This window comes from Stigmatopora nigra, chromosome 12 (genome assembly GCF_051989575.1).
Source record: "Stigmatopora nigra isolate UIUO_SnigA chromosome 12, RoL_Snig_1.1, whole genome shotgun sequence".
Lineage (NCBI taxonomy): Eukaryota > Metazoa > Chordata > Actinopteri > Syngnathiformes > Syngnathidae > Stigmatopora > Stigmatopora nigra.
The window spans coordinates 2,870,768-2,888,261 of NC_135519.1; the positions used below are offsets into that span (position 1 = coordinate 2,870,768).

The 17,494-nt window shown below is 39.4% G+C and overlaps 1 protein-coding gene across 7 annotated transcripts in view; it reads left to right on the forward strand.

The window, feature by feature from the left end:
- Positions 1-17,494, forward strand: part of ccdc88ab (coiled-coil and HOOK domain protein 88ab) — a 57,720-nt gene that overhangs the window by 21,457 nt on the left and 18,769 nt on the right. For all 7 annotated transcript variants that reach the window (XR_013327997.1, XM_077729081.1, XM_077729083.1 and 4 more), the window contains exons 4-16: positions 4,848-4,917; positions 9,015-9,073; positions 9,366-9,449; positions 9,969-10,109; positions 11,095-11,267; positions 11,507-11,588; positions 12,229-12,387; positions 12,467-12,613; positions 12,679-12,823; positions 13,079-13,257; positions 15,585-15,722; positions 17,043-17,226; positions 17,306-17,436. Coding sequence is in view for 6 of the 7 variants with exons in the window: in XM_077729081.1 (XP_077585207.1) it covers positions 4,848-4,917; positions 9,015-9,073; positions 9,366-9,449; positions 9,969-10,109; positions 11,095-11,267; positions 11,507-11,588; positions 12,229-12,387; positions 12,467-12,613; positions 12,679-12,823; positions 13,079-13,257; positions 15,585-15,722; positions 17,043-17,226; positions 17,306-17,436 (1,692 nt within the window). In the remaining variant the exon portion in view is untranslated. The remainder of the gene's footprint in view (positions 1-4,847; positions 4,918-9,014; positions 9,074-9,365; positions 9,450-9,968; positions 10,110-11,094; positions 11,268-11,506; positions 11,589-12,228; positions 12,388-12,466; positions 12,614-12,678; positions 12,824-13,078; positions 13,258-15,584; positions 15,723-17,042; positions 17,227-17,305; positions 17,437-17,494) is intronic.

The following is a 17,494-nucleotide window of genomic DNA, read 5'->3' on the forward strand; positions in this document are numbered from 1 at the left end:
ATACAGGTGTGTCTAACATTGAATTGCATTGAAAGCCTTGTCATTGTACATACATATTTATATACATACTTTGTTTATTGTACTTTATTCAATGGGATGAATTCTAGGTACAGGCCCAGCTGGACAGTAATGACATATATATTACATACATGTTTAATACCGCCATGCTGGCTGTTGGTTTGCCTTTGACGGCGCTCCGGAATCAGTGTAAAAGTGAAACAATGGGTTGGGAAGGGTGAAAAAACATAGCAGTTCACTCCCTTTCGAAGGAAGAGAAATGATAGGTATGGAAAAAAAATATCATTAAAATCAGTACACTCGACCACATAAGGTAGGGACAGGATATATTTTAGTTAATTCACACCATGCGTACAAATTCACATTCCTTTATTTTGAATCGCAAGTGTTGTGTTATGAGCGTAGCATGTTTTGTCTGCAGCCATCTACGAACCTCCGTTCAGTAATAGCTCACTCGCTTTGTGTCTCTGTGCGGAAACAACTGTGTGGTTTAAAAAGTTCGGCCTATGAGGAGCAATGTGGGACTTCCTGATGTTACAAACAGTGTTCTCCTTCAGAAGCAACTCCATGTTTTATTTAGGTATGTGTTGTTTTTAGGCAGTTGTGTGTGTGAGAAGTTGCAGGTTCAATACAATGGCAGTTAGGTTGGCAAGATACAAAGTGTCATGATTTCGAGGTGGACGTAGAAAACTGTATGTACATCTAATTTCTACATAATATTTTGTTTTACGATAGTCAGATGAAGTGACAATAAAGATGGAGCAAGTTGCTTTTTAATGGTGATCCGTTGAGTAAATGAAAGCACCGATTCATAGGAATGCTAAATCTTAATTAGGTTTGTTTTGTTATTAGAAAAAAATATTTGTAACAAGATAATCAATGAATGTGGATATTTTATGTATTTTTTAGGAAATCGGTGGTTAAAAAAGGGGGTACAAATATACTTGCTCATTCCCCATTTGAATCTAATTGGTGTGAAAGACGGACAAATCTTTGCTAGATGTTAAATTCCTTAAATTTTTAATGGCGTCACATTGTTTGAGGATTTTTCTTACATTCTTGGAGTTACATATTTCTTTACTAGTTATTTGCAAGCTTGGTTTTGAAATGTTACCCCATATTGCAGTTGAGTTCTACTTGTTTTTAAGTCTTGATTTTATTTGTTGATGCCTGTTTGGACGTTGGAAAAATTATTATAAGATTCTTGGCATGAAGATATATGCTGTCATCAACAATATCATATAATTTTTCTCCAGTACAGTCATGCAATAATATATATATTTTTATTTGCCTGAAAAGTCATCTAGGATGAGAAAATTGTCATATCACAATAGGTGTTTCAAATCATTTCCTCATTCCCGATTATTTAATCGCTTTATTTATTTATTTATTTATTTATTTATTTATTTATTTTTGTGAAATATATGAACCACAATCTTTCCAAGGATTCCCAACGAGAAAGAAAAGTGATATTGCGTCGTAATGGAGTAAGGTGTATACGCACATTGCTTGCATTTTTGATATTAGCAGCAGTGCATGGACCTGACAGGCTTGCTTCTCTAGCTCTCGTGCTGGCGCAGTGTCCATGTTTTATGCATGAGAAGTGCTAAGCCAGCGCCCTGGATAATCCAAAAAGAATATTAGGCAGCTGTGTTTTAGCCGTCGTATTAGCCCGCCGCTAATCCTCCAAGCGTTTTATTTCTTCCTGCCTTTCACATTGGAAGTTAGAAGGCGCTGCATAAGGAGATGCATTAGATTTTTCGTCAATGCAAGTCAATCTCATTGAAACTTTAGTTGCATTCCTTATGTACAAGGAAAAAAATGTGAATATCGATGCTCTGAACATTTTCTTAGCTGAATTTTCTTTTTGATATATAACATTTAATGAAAATGGAACTGGGTTGACGGAAGCAAATAGCTTCATACCATGTATTTTTCTCGCTATTAAAAGCAACATTTCAGGTTAACGAGACTGTGTTGGCTTGTTGCACATGTGTGCACTTAAAGTGAAAAAGCATGTGCTGCCTTCTCTCACGAGAGTTTTGGCTGTGGACATGACGAGCTCACTGCAAGATTCACTTCCAAACTGACTAGCTATCTCTTACTGTCCCCTTTAAAGAGCTCACTAAAGAGATAAGCTCCCCTGATGCATGTCTAATTATGACACTGACTGGTCATCTTCCAAGAAAACAAGTTGAGAGAAGTAAAAACAACGAAAAATGAAACCCTTTGAGTCTGTAGCAACTTCATCTGAGACAGTGCTGCGTCTCATGTTTTAGATCAGTGGTTCCCAACATTTTTCTTTTAAAGATGACTACCTTGTACTAAGGTAGTCATCTTCAGTGATATCTTAATCTAGTATGTTCATGTTCTTTGTATTTTATTGTATTGCCTGTTTAAATAATAACAATTAATTTAAAAATAAACAAAATAAAATTAAAATATTTAAATGAAGGAGGTTGCAGTCATTGCAGTCAATTTAACACACCATTTGTTTTTATTACATTTTGATTGAAGTAAAATGAATGAAATTGACACGCTTCTTTTCTCAAAAACGATTTTAAGTTACAAAATTCTTAGAATATGTTGACAATTGAGTCACATAATACCACAATCTTGACTCTTGTGACATCTTGATTTAGCACAGTTAAGATAAAAAAATACTGTCCTCATGACATCCAAGATTTGACTGTACTACAGATTTACTGTGTCTCCACTCATTGGGTGGGGTTGAAGGACTAACAGACAAACGCACCACATAGACGGCAAACACATGCTGCCTTTGACATTAACAGGTGGGACTGTGTTGACCTTGTGGCTACAGGAAGTTGACAAGCAGTGCTTGGCAAACCCTAAAAGGTTCAATGGTAGCTTTCACCTTAGGGCTGATTCAGCGATTTATCTGAAGTAGCATCTATGTATGTGAGTTACAGGCAGCCACAATTCTTTGTAGTAAAAACAACCTGAATTTAGATCTTAAGACCTTGTAATAAAAACCTTCTAGGAAGATGATGTAACCAGTTTTTTTAAGACAAACAAACATATCTTGTTTGGGAGAAAATGTCTATCGCGAATCACACTAAATTGGGGATTTTTTATATAAATTAACATGCAATTGCATGGGAAACCTAATTCATTGGCTGCCATTGACGCTGATTAACGTCCACTTCATTTTGACTGTGAGCCAGCGGCCATTAGCTGTCAAAATGCAGTGGATGTCAATAACAGGTAATTACTTTATCATCCTTACTATGATATGATATTTTGTATTGCTGCGTTATGCATTAACATTTTTGAAATTGGAAATGTTCCATTACAAAATCAGGATAGACAAAAATTCACATGTTGCCAAGGCACTAAACAGAGTGCAATGGCACTCCTTTCTCTTGCCAGATAGTCGTTGTCCATCTGTCCCTTGAATGTAAGTGGGGCATTGAGTTCCACTTCTCTTATGTAACTTTTTTTTTTTTTTTTGCTTGTTTATTTTTGTCCTAGTGTCAAATCTTAAAGCCAGGGCAATGTTTGGAAAGCTGATTGTTTGCAAATGTCTCCCAGCAAATACTTTGGTCAAAGCAAACCCGCTTATATGGTGACCACAGAAAATCAAGAACCAAATCAAATTTGTCATTGTAATTTATACACCATTTCTGCTGCTTCTACTATCTACTTTAGGTTGCTCTGGCGTGAATCCCTTCTCTGCACTTAGGTAATGCAACTGGTAGTATATGTTAGTCATTAGAGGAGGTAGACCTGAAACCGCTTTCTGACATGAAGTATTCAAATTAGTTGCCCATCCATTTGAAAAACTAAAAAGGCAGTTTTGGCAGTTGTCCTTTGTGTTGATCTGGCAGGAAGTCGCCTCCATCTCCTTGTCGAATGTTCTCACCCATTTCCTGTTTGAATTATCTTGACCTGGGATTAACCCTCATTCAACTGACTTGAATGGACAAAACCAAGGTTCCGACGGATGTGGCGGTAAACCGGACAGTGCAGGAATTGTGCATGTGTGTCAACTAATGGATTCTGGAATTCACGTGACTGACATGTAAATAATGGGAAAACCCTGTGGCTAAAAGCACACCAGCAATTTAACCCATGTAAAAACCTCTGCACACACAGTATTATTGCAGAGGATTGATGCTGGTAATTCTGCTGTCTGTCATTTATATAATACGAGCTCCATATGCCTCAAGCTTTGTCTTAGATTGGTGATATTACACGGACATACAGTGCATGTAGCAACTGCCTTAGCTAAAGAGGTGTACACCCATCCAAGGGATGGACGATTATATCTTCGTTATTATTGATCTACACAATTTTGAGGTAAATTCGCTGATCAGTTGTGACAAAAATGCATCTTGACTTCATTTTAACAGACAGTGTTGTGTTTCTGACTAAAATATACAGCATAATTCTTTTTTTTCCTTTAGAATTTTCAATTGTGTCATTTTTCCCTCCCTCTGATTATTATGGAAAAACAGAACTGTCAGTTATTACCATATATTGTTTTTCTGCATTTATTTTGGTGTGAAGGAGTACAAATTTGCTATTTGAGTTTAGTTTTTCCTTCCAAGCAACGCAATAAAACAGGTGATTGAGCATCTTTCGACACGTGTGATTTCATAATGTTTGCAAGCATCAATACAAAGGAAGAGTGCTGCAAAATGTTATATTAATATTTACCTCATTAAATTTAACTACCTACACTTGTGTTCACTACTGATTCAATAAAAGTATCAGAAAGTCATAAAGAAAAGTTCTAAGGAAATAAATATAAAGCTAAATATATCCAAACTACCCTTTTAAACTCAGATTTTTCTCAATTTCAGGAGACGCTTCAGCAACTAGTGATGATGCCCCTACCCAATGTGTTGATTTTGGGCCGGAACCCTCTTACTGGTAAGCCTCTCGCATACACGCACACACAACTCTGATCAACCCAAGAGTATTGGGGTAGAATTTTAGCGACTCAAGAGTTCATTTACCGGTCAAGCATTTTCATGCAGCTCTTTCACATCACATCACTACAATGGAATAATAAAGTAGCTTTCATATTTCTGTCACTTTGATGTTTCAAATGCAATTTTCCTCAGACTTTTGGTGTTTTTTTTTTAATCGGCCCTCCCCCCCAGCGGTTCTGTAATGAGAGTTCCTGTTCTGTGTTTCGTAAACGATGACAAAGGGGACAGCACTGCAGGATATATTTTGCGGCTTTGACCCTCTGAACTCCGAGGCAACATCTGATACGTCTCAAAGCGCTGTGGTCTTAAGTGTTTAAATTTCACACTGAATTGATACTGATCACTTTGACCTCTGGTGGTCCAAATCTGCTACTTGATATTGTGCCATGACCTTGAGAAGACATGATAACGAGAAGCAGACATTGGGGAAAAACTGTTCGGTTTGGCAATTCCAAACTAAATATTAAACTTTCCAAATGTCTTTGTTTTCTGTCTCGCTTTCTCTGCCGGCTTCGCAAGCACAGAAGTTCTTTGAATGCCTTTGTGCATCTGCAGCTTTAATTTAAACATGCGGCTGGTGAGGTTAAATACATGAACAATGAGATGTTGCCACATGAATCTGCATCAGCGGAGAACTGGCTTGGTTGTTTTTTTTTGTTGAAAAAAAATCAAGAGAAAAAATGAACCGTATCTTCCAAAATTGTAAAATTCAACAATTTTTAAGGCAATTTTAAGTGTTCGGCTTATATGCATAAGCAGCTAATATGCGAGAAAACACATATTTCCAGGAATATTTTTGTCATACATAGTTCAAACCAGAGACAAATTGAAATACAGACACTAATGGGGAGCCATAACGTGGTCACCAATATTCAAATTTATGTCATACCATTTTCTAATGACTGGCTTTGTTTACATGCATCTAATAACTTCATCAATGTGTTTCGGGTAGTAACGTGTATAGCCTTGTTCAAATACCTTAACATATTTTTTCTTCAGTTTTTGCATTCTGTTGTCGGGACATTAAATATGCTTGATGTTGCTGTATGAAAGACTCATGCAACTATGCTCATGCATATAAATCATCCTTTCCAAGTTTGAAAAACATGGTTAAAGTAATCCCTCAAATATCATGGCTTCAACTATCGAGGCTTCACTACATCGCTATTTTTTTCCTGAGGGAAATTTTTATCTTTTAATTAAAATGTGAAAATCCACCCTGAAAATCGAGGGATTACTGTATTGACCATAACGCCGAGTATTGGCTGTGTGTAGCCAACATTCACTGTTTAAATATTAATAGAAAAGGGAAAACATGCTTCTATTAGTTTGTCACTGGATTTTACTCCTGTGGTCCATCACATGGAAAATCAAGTGCTACTTTTAAAAATAATTATGTTAGCGGGGGGTTGCTAAGAGCAAGAAAACTGCAGAAAAAAAGGGGCTTTTACGCTATATTCCGCATGCTTTCTTCTACTTCAGTCAGTCACCAAGCTACCGATAATACAGTCGGGGCTCAGTGGCAGTCTATGGAAAGTAATCGGACATGTGGCTTTTATTATGTTCTTGTTATAGGGTGGGGGAGTGTCCCCAACAGTGGGAACTTTTTGTATCACCCGAGGGCTCCCGAGGAAGCCTGTGCTGAGCTTGTGTGCGTCGTTTTAACGGGCACGCTTGCATGCAAATGTCAACAAGCAGACACAGTACCGCCTTTGTGTGGTCTTAGAAAAGTCGTCTAAAGAAGTCTATCAATGTTGCTTGTTTTTTATGGAAAACTGATTTTTGTAATGTAGCAACCACTGTGGAGTTGTCAAACACTGTCATGTTTGTATTTCAAAACCCACAATCAACATAAAAAGGTTATTGAGATCATGTGTCAGTGACTTGTCATGTGACAGTGATAGACGTCCAATCTATTTGAACTGGGTGGAGCTAGCAGCAAATGACCACTGGCAGTGCCACCCCTTCCAGTCCAAATAAATCGGATGTCAATGGCAACCAGTGTGTTAACATAAAATGCTGAACTCGTATAGATTTTGAAACATAAGTGGGAAAATAATAAATGCTTTGCCTATGAAAAACTTAAGGAGAAAAATGTTTGATGGTAAAGCTCCGTTATATATGGCCTAAAAATACTTATATACTTAAATATTTGATTTAGAACAGCTTGTTCACCTTGATATGTCCAAAATATAACAACAAAGCAAATCCTTGCGATGGTGTCCTAATCATCTGAACAAGCTTCCTTTTGTACCCACACATATAAGAAATGAAGATAATAAGCATTGGAAATTAGGCTAAATACAATAGTTTTTGAGAAGTAGCGTCACCCAGAGAAGATATTACTGGATTACGTTTGTTAAAATGTTTCCCAGCCAAGCAACATCTAAGAGTTTTGTCTTTTTTCACTAAATATATGCAAGTCATACATTCCTGAGTGACTGACTGCATTCTTCTGGGTATACGCGTTGTTTAAAGCGCTTGCTCATGAGTTGTCATAATTGCTACACTTGGGAGACAGGATGAGTCAGTCTCCTTGAAAATTGAGCAGGAAGAGAGGACAGGAAGGAACAGATGATTCAAAAAAAGAAGGATAACAGATGAATGGATCGTGCGTGTGCTTCCTCACAATTTTTTTCACCTTTTCTCCATTGCTGCATCTGTTTTTGTGTTACATCTATTGTCTTCCTGCTTTTCATCTCACCCTCCAGCAGGGTCTTTTTATCGTCTTTTTTCCCTCCATCGCTGCTTCTCTATCCAGTATTTGTCCTCGCAGGCTGCTTATCTTCGCCTACCTTGCCGCTGAGCTTAATCCGCTCTCCGTCTGGAAGCGCTAATAGAAGTTTCCACTAATCTGGGCACTGGCAATAATTGAGTTTTTTTTTTCTAATTCACCGTCAACTCATCTGAGCCTTGAAATGTTGTAACTAAATACTCCCAGGAAACTTAACTCGCTAGCTACCATTGACAATTATTGAGATTCAAGGGTAGGCAGAAATATTTCTCAGTCCTAATGGATTAGATGACATTAAAACAAATGTGTGGGTATATATGATTATAATATAACACATGCTATGTGATTGTAGAGCGCTACAAAATTGGCATACCTTAAACAGAATTTGTGACCCTTTGCGATGGACATCGCAATGCTTTATAAAATGTGCACTGCGATACCACTTCTATTCCTAACTTTATTGGTTGAAATGGTTCGGAAGGGTAATGACTTTTTTTTCCCCTCAGCATGACTGCATAAGGACATATATCACTGCCACAACTTTATAGCTGTCATGTCAGCATCATGTGATCCCGTGTAACAGTGACACATACATCATAAAACACCTGGTTGAAATGCAGCACATCTGTTGAGGCTTGTAGAACTTGCTAACAGATGCTTGGAGTTTCTTCGTGTTGTGATTTCTTTTTTTTTACGATGGACAGCAAGTACTAGTAAAACCTTAAATTCAATTCATTTAATAAATTCATTAATTCATTTTCCATACTCCTTATCTTCACAAGGGTCTCGGGGTGCACTGGAGCTTATCCAAGTCACTTACGGGTACAAGGCGGGGAGCACCTTGAATTGGTGGCCAGCCAATCGCAGGTCATAAGGAGACAGACAAATGTTCATGCTCACATTCCTACCTAAGTTGCAATTTAGAGTGCCCAACTAGCCTACAATGTTTTTGGAATGTTTGAGGAAACCCACGCATGCCTGGGGAGAACTTGCAAACTCCTCACAGGTGGACCGACCTGGATTTGACCCAAGTACTCCAGAGCTGTGAGGCCGACGCGCTAACCACTTGGCCACCTTAGTAAACCCAATCTTTCAAAATCTGTGTTTTTAGTATGATTAATTTGTGCTGTCATACAAACATCGCCAATGTGACATTTTTTGATCATTAAGCAACAGTGGCTCCGGTTGGATTGACCGTGATACATAGATTTTTTTGGTACTAGGTAAATAACCTGATTCTTCGGGGAAAAAGCAGAAGATCAGAAGCTAACAGAACACATTTTTCTGTTTCTTTCTTTCAGAACGCGGTTTAGAGGAGATGAAGAAATTGCTACTGCTTCTGCTTGGCTGTGCTGTCCAGGTAAGATGGACAAAAATTATATGCCTGTGTAAAACTTATTCTCATACTTTTGTTAAGTCAGTGCTTCTCAATTATTTTTGGGTGGATTAGACACCTGGATAGAATTGTTAACCCTAAGGTTATGTCTGACCATTTTTAGAAAATGGGGTAAAAGACAATAGTCGAGAACAACCAGTTTTCATGGTCTGCTAAATGTAAATTAGAAATATATTTTCCACCATTTATCTTTTTAAATTGAATAAAATGATTGAAAACGTGATAAATTTGAGCCTGACCTGCCTTCTGTCTCCAGTGCGACAAAAAGGAAGACTACATTGAACGCATCCAGACTCTGGATTTTGTCACCAAAGCTGCAATTGCCTCCCACATCCAAGAGGTCAGTGTCAGTAGCAGTCAATACTATGGATGCAGCAAAATGTACATTCTTTGCTTAAGGCACAGACACGGGTCATATTTCTGTCCAAAGTTTTCTTTGCGGCGACCCGGCAGCCTCACAGTGGGTGACCTGGGTTCAAATCCAGGTCGGTCTAACTGTGTGGAGTTTGCATGTTCTCCCTGGGCCTGCGTGGGTTTTCTCCGGGTACTCCGGTTTCCTCCCACATTCCAAAGACATGCATGGTAGGCTGATTGGACACTCTACATTGCCCATACGTATGTGTGTGTGTGTGCATGGTTGTTTGTCTCGTTGTGCCCTGCGATTGGCTGGCCACCAATTCAGGGTGTGTCTCCCGCCTCTGGCCCGAAGTCAGCTGGAATGGGCTCCAGCACCCTCCTCGACCTTAGTGATAATAAAGTTGTTCAGAAAATTAGATGAGATGAGGAGTTTTCTTTGCGTCCCTGCAAAATACTCAACACTCCCTCCATCATCTCATATATGTGACATTTTGCTTCATAGGTGACTCACAACCAGGATAATGTGGTCGACCTACAATGGCTAGAGAGTGGGGAGATTCCTGCTGAGGACCTGGCAAGTTTATCCAGGAACCTGGCTTTTCATCTTAAACACACAGTGGACGACAGGGACATGCAACTAGAGGTATTCAGTAAAACATTATTTCTCTTACTTCCATATTATATAGCCACTGGATTATAAATTGCACCTTCTAAATGTTAGAAACTAAGCCATGTAAACCTAGAGGTTTCACTATACGTTGATCTGCATCAATTTGTCAATCAGTGAAGAACAATAGAATTGAAATTGATCAAACAGCAAAATCAATTCCTCACAATGGAGCCCACCTGACTATAAGCTACACTGCCCAAATTATGTAGCAATAAATTGATCTCCCTCAACATACCGTGGTACCTCTACTTATGATAAATTCAAGTTACAAAAACACTTCTGGAACCAATTTCATAAGTAGATAAAATGTACATGTAAAAGCCTTTTTCCGTTCCAAACTCCCAATACTACCAACTAGAGTTGATTAAACTATACATGCAGGTTTTGTGTATTGTTGTCCAAAGAATCTATGATGTATCCTATTGTCATGATATTGGTCAAATAGGTATATAAAGTGCAGGTTTATTAAATTTCATATAGAAAAACCGTACACAGAAATATTGAATTGATCAAACATATCTTGATTCACCAATGAACATCAACATTGAGTCGCACAATAATGGGTTGTGTGGAAAGTTTACCACAAGCAAATAGCTTTCGAGGAAAATAAAGGGCTGCAAACTGTCCCGTGGATGAAGATTACTGTCTCTCTCCTTCTCTCTGTTTTTCTTAGCATTCATGCATCAGTTGGGTTTGTAGCCTTTGGGCGCAGATGCCTATGGTTGATACAAAAGCTGTTTGTGTCTAATAGCCTCCAGATTATCACTTTGGAGCCCATGAGTTCTCAATTAAAAGTCCATTTCCTGGAGCTGCTAGGGGAAGTAGATTGTCTAATGGGGGCACATTTCCCTCAAATTCTTTTTTTCTAGTTGACATAAGTAGTCATTGTCAGTGGTTAACCACAGTTTATATAGAAAAATGTGGGCCAATTCTTTCTCTTCTCTGCTCCGACCATCAGACAATCGTGGAGCTGACACAGGAACGAGATTGTATCCAGTTATCTCCGCTGGGTGCCGGCCCAGTTCAGTCGCCCAACGGTTCTCCAAGCATGAGGAGGACAGAGAGTCGGCAGCACCTTTCTGTGGAGCTGGCTGACGCCAAGGCCAAGATTAGGCGTTTGAGGCAGGAATTGTGAGTGAACATTTTATTACTGCATTTGGTAGCTACTTCAAATTTTTCTGATTCGTGGGCATATGCATGGGTGTGTATACTAGTGGTAAGAGCCAAGTTGTACCATGCTTCTGAAAAGTCTTCACGTTGAGGCATCTTGTTTATCTTTTAACCTAAAATTTTGCTAACAATAATTTACATACCTAGCCCGATCACATACTAATATGTCTATTAAATATTTGTCTTCTCATATTTTCTAGGGAAGAAAAGAGTGAGCAACTTCTAGACACACGACAGGAGCTAGAGAACATGGAGCTCGAGCTCAAAAAGATTCAGCAGGAGGTGAGTGGCACAATGTCGTTAGTAGTACACCTACATGTGTGTAATTGCTGCGATCCTTGATTGGCTTTAGCTCGTTAGCGGTGTCTATGGGACTGTCTTTAGCTTGTAGCAGCAGCATCAGGCTGTGTTTGATGGATGTAAAATGGTGGATGATCTAAGGTGGGTTAGTTCAAGGCAAGAAAATTGACAGGGATAGACGTCCAATCTGTCTTGACTGAGTGGGATGTCTATCATGGTTAATGGCATCCAAAGTGTTAAAAATGTAAAGAGATTTTACACGGCTTAGGATAAATGTATTTAATTACTCCATCAATTCATAAACAGACCATCTGGCTTTCAGGAATTGCAATCTGTCAAAAGTAATTGTTCAATCTGATAGGTTCACAATTGAAATCAGCATGAAATGCAAAGATGCTGTATTTGCTGCAGTAATGTGATCAGGTAGATATTTTAAAATGTAGTAACTGCCCAAATGAACGGCTATCCCAAAATGTGCTGAAAGCAAGTCACAAGCTGTTATTAGATCACCTCTAAAATTTTGAAAAGGGTAATTGTTGACTCCTTCATCTTTGGGTTTGCACACCCTATAGAACTATAACATAATTTCATATCTAAAACCCACTCACTGGTTCCATTGAAGAGCTACCAGCTTCTATCAGACGCCCGCTCGGCCCGGGCGTATCGTGATGAGCTGGACGTCCTCCGGGAAAAAGCCATTCGTGTGGACAAGCTGGAAAGTGAGGTGACCCGCTATAAAGAGAAACTCCATGACATTGAGTTCTACAAGGCCAGAGTGGAGGTATGATGGTTGGAAAACACACTGAAAGCAGATTGTAGTTCTGTATTCATTTCTTCCCCTTGTGGAATGAATTGCACAGGAGCTAAAAGAGGACAACCAGGTCTTGCTGGAGACCAAAACCATGCTAGAGGAGCAGTTGGACACCACCCGGAGCCGATCAGATAAATTGCATCTCCTAGAGAAGGAGAATCTGCAGCTGAAGTCCAAAATACATGACCTTGAAATGGTGGGAACAGTGCAATTGGAAATTGCTGTTGTTGCGCGCTTCTAAAAATCAAACCTTTTCACCAGGAGCGAGATCTAGATCGCAAACGAGTGGAGGAACTTTTGGAGGAGAACCTGGTGCTGGAAATGGCCCAGAAACAGAGCATGGATGAGTCGTTACACCTGGGCTGGGAGCTGGAGCAACTATCTAAAACACCAGAGCATACTGAGGGTAAGAAGAACCAGGTGCCCAAGACATAATGGCGCCGCGTTGACTCCTGGCTTAAGTAATTTTTGTAATTAATATTCAGCGGCTCCTTAAAGATAATCTCTTCTTTTGAGTTATTAAAGCTTTTAAGAGGTTTAGCTAGCCAGTGATCTGGATAACCACTTGTTTGCTGAAATATCAAGCTTTTAACACCTGGACTGTTTTGCTGCAGAGTTTTGTCTTAATTTATGAAGCTTTTTGAGTCCGTTCTTGTTTTAGCCCCACTAAAGTCCCTTGGCGAAGAGGTGAACGAGTTAACGTCCAGTCGCCTGCTGAAGCTGGAGAAAGACAACCAGACACTCTTGAAAACTGTGGAAGAGCTCCGTGGTGGCGCTGGTCTGGACTCTGAGGCCAAATTTGGCAAAGTCACCCAGGAGAACCAGAGACTCAACCAAAAAGTGAGCAATGTTAACATATTTTTCACATTGTAAGGCACAAAGAAAGTCCTTCAATTTTCTCATCCGGTGGATCATAACATAATGCACTAACCACTACTAATATTACTACTACTACTACTACTACTACTGCTCCATCTATCCGGTCGGTTTTCCATGTGTCCCTCCACCAACACCTGAATCTAATAATCAAGATCGTTATCAAGCTTCTGGACAGCTTGCTGATGAGTTGATTACTTGATTCAGATGTGGTTGAGGAGGGAGATATGGAAAACAGACTGGATAGGGGTCCTTGAGTTGGGCACCCCTGATCTAGTGGATGTATAACACAAACCCTGACTACTACTATTACTATTACTATAATGCCTCACCACTTTGCGGCTTCAGTCTATCACGGTATGTTATATTAAGTATTCAAAACAAAAATGTACATAAAAGTCCAAATTCACGCTGAAACTCGCAAGCGGAAGACAGGGAACCTCCACTCAACACAGTGCCGTAGAAAAATGGTGGCGGATAACTTAAAAAATACCAGATTGGTTGAAAGGTTTCCCCTTATGGGTTGGAACGAAAACCTGCACCCACTGCGGGCGGCCCTTTGTGGAATTAATTGCCCAGGTCTACATTACTGCATAAATGAATCTACCGGGCATTACCTCAAGAAAGAAGTGAACATTTGCGAAACCGCAACAACATTGTTTTGCAAGGACTGCACTGGAGAATGTCGGTCTAGGATCTCAAACTGTAAATTTGGGGCCCAAAAAAATCAACCAGGATTATGAGGGATTTGCGACTGATGACATTCATCAGTCAGCCGTAGATAAGACCACAAAGTTGGTTCAGTTGCTAGCCACTGAAGGGTTCTCAGACATGATGGCGGAGGACGTCAACACACTGCTCGAGAGCCACTTAATCCCCAAATTGATGACCTCATTAAAATGATGCAATCAGGGAGTGCGGAAGAAGAGCCAGAGGACAATGACGAAGATGAAGAGCATGATCTTATTTGGAGAAATCTTCAAGAGATCAGTTTGCAACAACATTTCCAGGCAGTCATCTTGACGGTGTCATGTCATTGTACAAAAGAAAAATCAAAACAGTGGTGACAACTCATTACCTGGTCCCCTGTGTGGCCAAAACCTCTAACAGAAGCTCTCCCTGCTGCATCTATGGTGCTTCCCAAAGATTCCAGTGAGGATCCAATGCCTGTCGAATCTCGGAGGCATCACTTGGACTAAAGGTCCAAAAAGCTGTGCAGTGAATCTTCATTTTCTTCACCTTTATCGTACTGCACTGGTCTCATCTTTGTTTTCATTTTTATTTAAATCAAGCAGAGAGCTATTTTCATTGAGTGCAGTACTTAAAATCTTTACAAATGTATCATATATAGATTTTATTTCGTTATGAATACTTAAGTCTTTACATATGCATATAACATTTAATAGACTTTTTGATAACTGTATTAGTTTTTTTAACTCTCTTGATCATTCCTAGGTTAAAAAAATATATTTTTTTTTTATCTAAATTTGGAACGTATCCCCTGATGGGTCGGTCGCCTTTGACCTTTTCCCACAGTGACACAAGTAGCCAAGAGAAAAGAGTAGAGACTATTTGAAGAGGGTCAGACCAAGAAAGCAAAGCTGTAAATCCCAGCAGCCTAGTTTTACCTTTTCTTTTCCCACAAAGTGACAGGCCCAATGACCCTCACTCAGTAGAGGCTCTTTGCAGTGAGATATGCCTCTGTACTACCTTTACAATTCTATTGTTGCGAAAGCCAAGGGTCTAGCCAGATCAGGGTGCATGATGTCAAACAGCAGTTTGAATGCAGCTAGTATTTAAAAAAAGAAAGTAATCTGTCTAATTTGGTTGGTATCTTTATAACAAAAACAGGTTCACTCATACACGCACAGTGTGGACCAAAGTGATATTGGCATTAAATCAATTACGCCTCAATAAGTAGCACTGAACTCAACAACCTAATTATTTAGTTTTATCCTTATTAAATCATATGAATTTTAGTTGAGCGAAAAAAAATATACAGAATAGAAAATTCTTAGAGGGTTTAGTTTGTAGTTGTGCGAGGACCGTCGAACAAATTAGAGAGTTTCTATATTAAGTACTACTTACAAAATTTTCAAGTTGAGAAAAACATCTTGGAACCAATTTAGTAAATGGAGGTATATTTAAAAAAAAATACAGTATTTATGAAATGAATAGGGTGTAGTTTTAAGTGGTGATTTGAAACTGATAGTGGTTGTGGAAAACCAGCACATATTTCCAAAAATTGTCGATTTCTGTCCTGAATCCTGATGTTACCGATTTGTGTGCAGCTTGGGCATCTGGAAAGCGAATTGGCAACGGAAAGAGAGTCGCTCCGCAGTGCTGAGTCGCTGAGCACGGACTTGATGAAGGAAAAGGCATTGCTGGAGACGACACTGGAAACACTGCGGGAAAACTCTGAGAGACAGGTACCAGATAACACTTGTAAGGTGTATAAAAATGTTCTGATGGCCATATTTGTCCTGGTCGGACGGGGGATGTGTCACGAATAGACAAAACATTTATTGATCCAAATGCATGATGTAGCAATTAGCAATGACAGTGCATTTCTGTAACTGAGTGGTTTGAACAAAGATGCTCTAATTCTACTTTGGGACTCAGCAGTGGCACGACCCAAATGTGCTTTGATTAGTTTCTGTGTTCTATTGTTGAAAGGAGGTGGAGATGTTGCCTCGTGCAGACATTTTGAAAAACTATAAAAGCTGTGAAACTCTTTAACATAGGCTCCTAAATCCAAGATCTTGCATATGTAAAAATTTCATTTGCTTTACATCGGCTGCAGGGTGACATTAGATCATGTCTCACAACACAAAATATCTGTAAAACATTCAAGCTTTTCAATTAGTCAACTGTGTCGTAAAGTACATAGCAATTCCTTCCTCATTTTGGGAAAGCCAAGCATCAATAGTTAAATGTCTTTTCAGAAAAGTGCAACATCATTAGTTATCTTTTTTAGCCAACTGTCAAGATGAAAAATCTTCTGAACTACCAAGCTTCCGATGGTTTCTGAATGTTTTAAAATTTAGATGTATTTATCTTCATTTTTTTTAGAGTAATTAAAATTCATATGGTTTTGTGGCTGAGGGTTAGGGTTAGGCACCAGCCTCACATTTCTGAGATTAAAGGTTTGGATCTTGCTGTGTGGAGTTTGCATGTCCTCTCCGTACTTACGTCGGTTTTCTTTGGGTACTCCGGTTTCCTCCCACATTCCAAAATCATGCATGGTAGGCTTATTAAACACTCTAAATTGCTCTTAGGTATGGGTGTGAGTGTGCATGGTTTTCCGTCTCCTCGTGCCCTGCGATCGGCTGGCCACCGATTCAGGGTGTTGTCCCCTGCCTCTGGCCCGTAGACAGCTGGGATTGGCTCTAGCAACCCTGTGACCATAATGAGAATAAAGCGTTTCATAAAATGAGATGAGTCTAAAGATGATGATGTGCTGTTTTTCAGGAAGTGTAATGTCATTTTTTTGGCGTCTTCATATTTAAGTGCAATATTTTTTAATTACAAAATTACCACGTCAACTTTTTCTTCAGGGAAGTGACATGTTGACCATTTGTCTTTATTTCATATAAATAAAAACCTTTTCCTTCCCTTTTATTGTTAGACATTTTCAATCGTAAATTGTTTTGCAATGGCAAATTCCACCAAGTTTCATGTGGGAACTCAATTAGTATCCCCAATTTACCAAAAACTCTCCTCCACCGCTTGGGTGTGTTGTCTTGCAGCTGAAAGGTCTTGAGCAGGAGAACAAACACTTGAGCCAGACAGTGTCATCTCTGCGACAGCGCAGCCAAGTCGGTGCTGAAGCTCGTGTCAAAGACGTGGAAAAGGAAAACCGAATCCTCCATGAGTCCATCTGCGAGACGACAAGCAAGCTCAACAAGATGGAGTTTGAGCGGAAACAGCTGAGTGAGCTCAAATCTCCAACAACGTCTGCATGGGTTTTCTTTTCCTCCCTCGAGTCAACACGGCAGCTGTTTGTCCGCAGGAAAAGAACTGGAGGCTGTGAAGGAGAAAGGCGAGAGAGCGGAAGAGTTGGAGATTCTCCTACAGAAGCTAGAGCGGGACAACGAAAGTCTGCAGAAGAAAGTGGCCACTCTAGGAATTACATGTGCTAAGGTAACCTTTTTAACTGAATAAATAACCAGGTGTTGAGGTTGAAATTTGTATGTAAAAT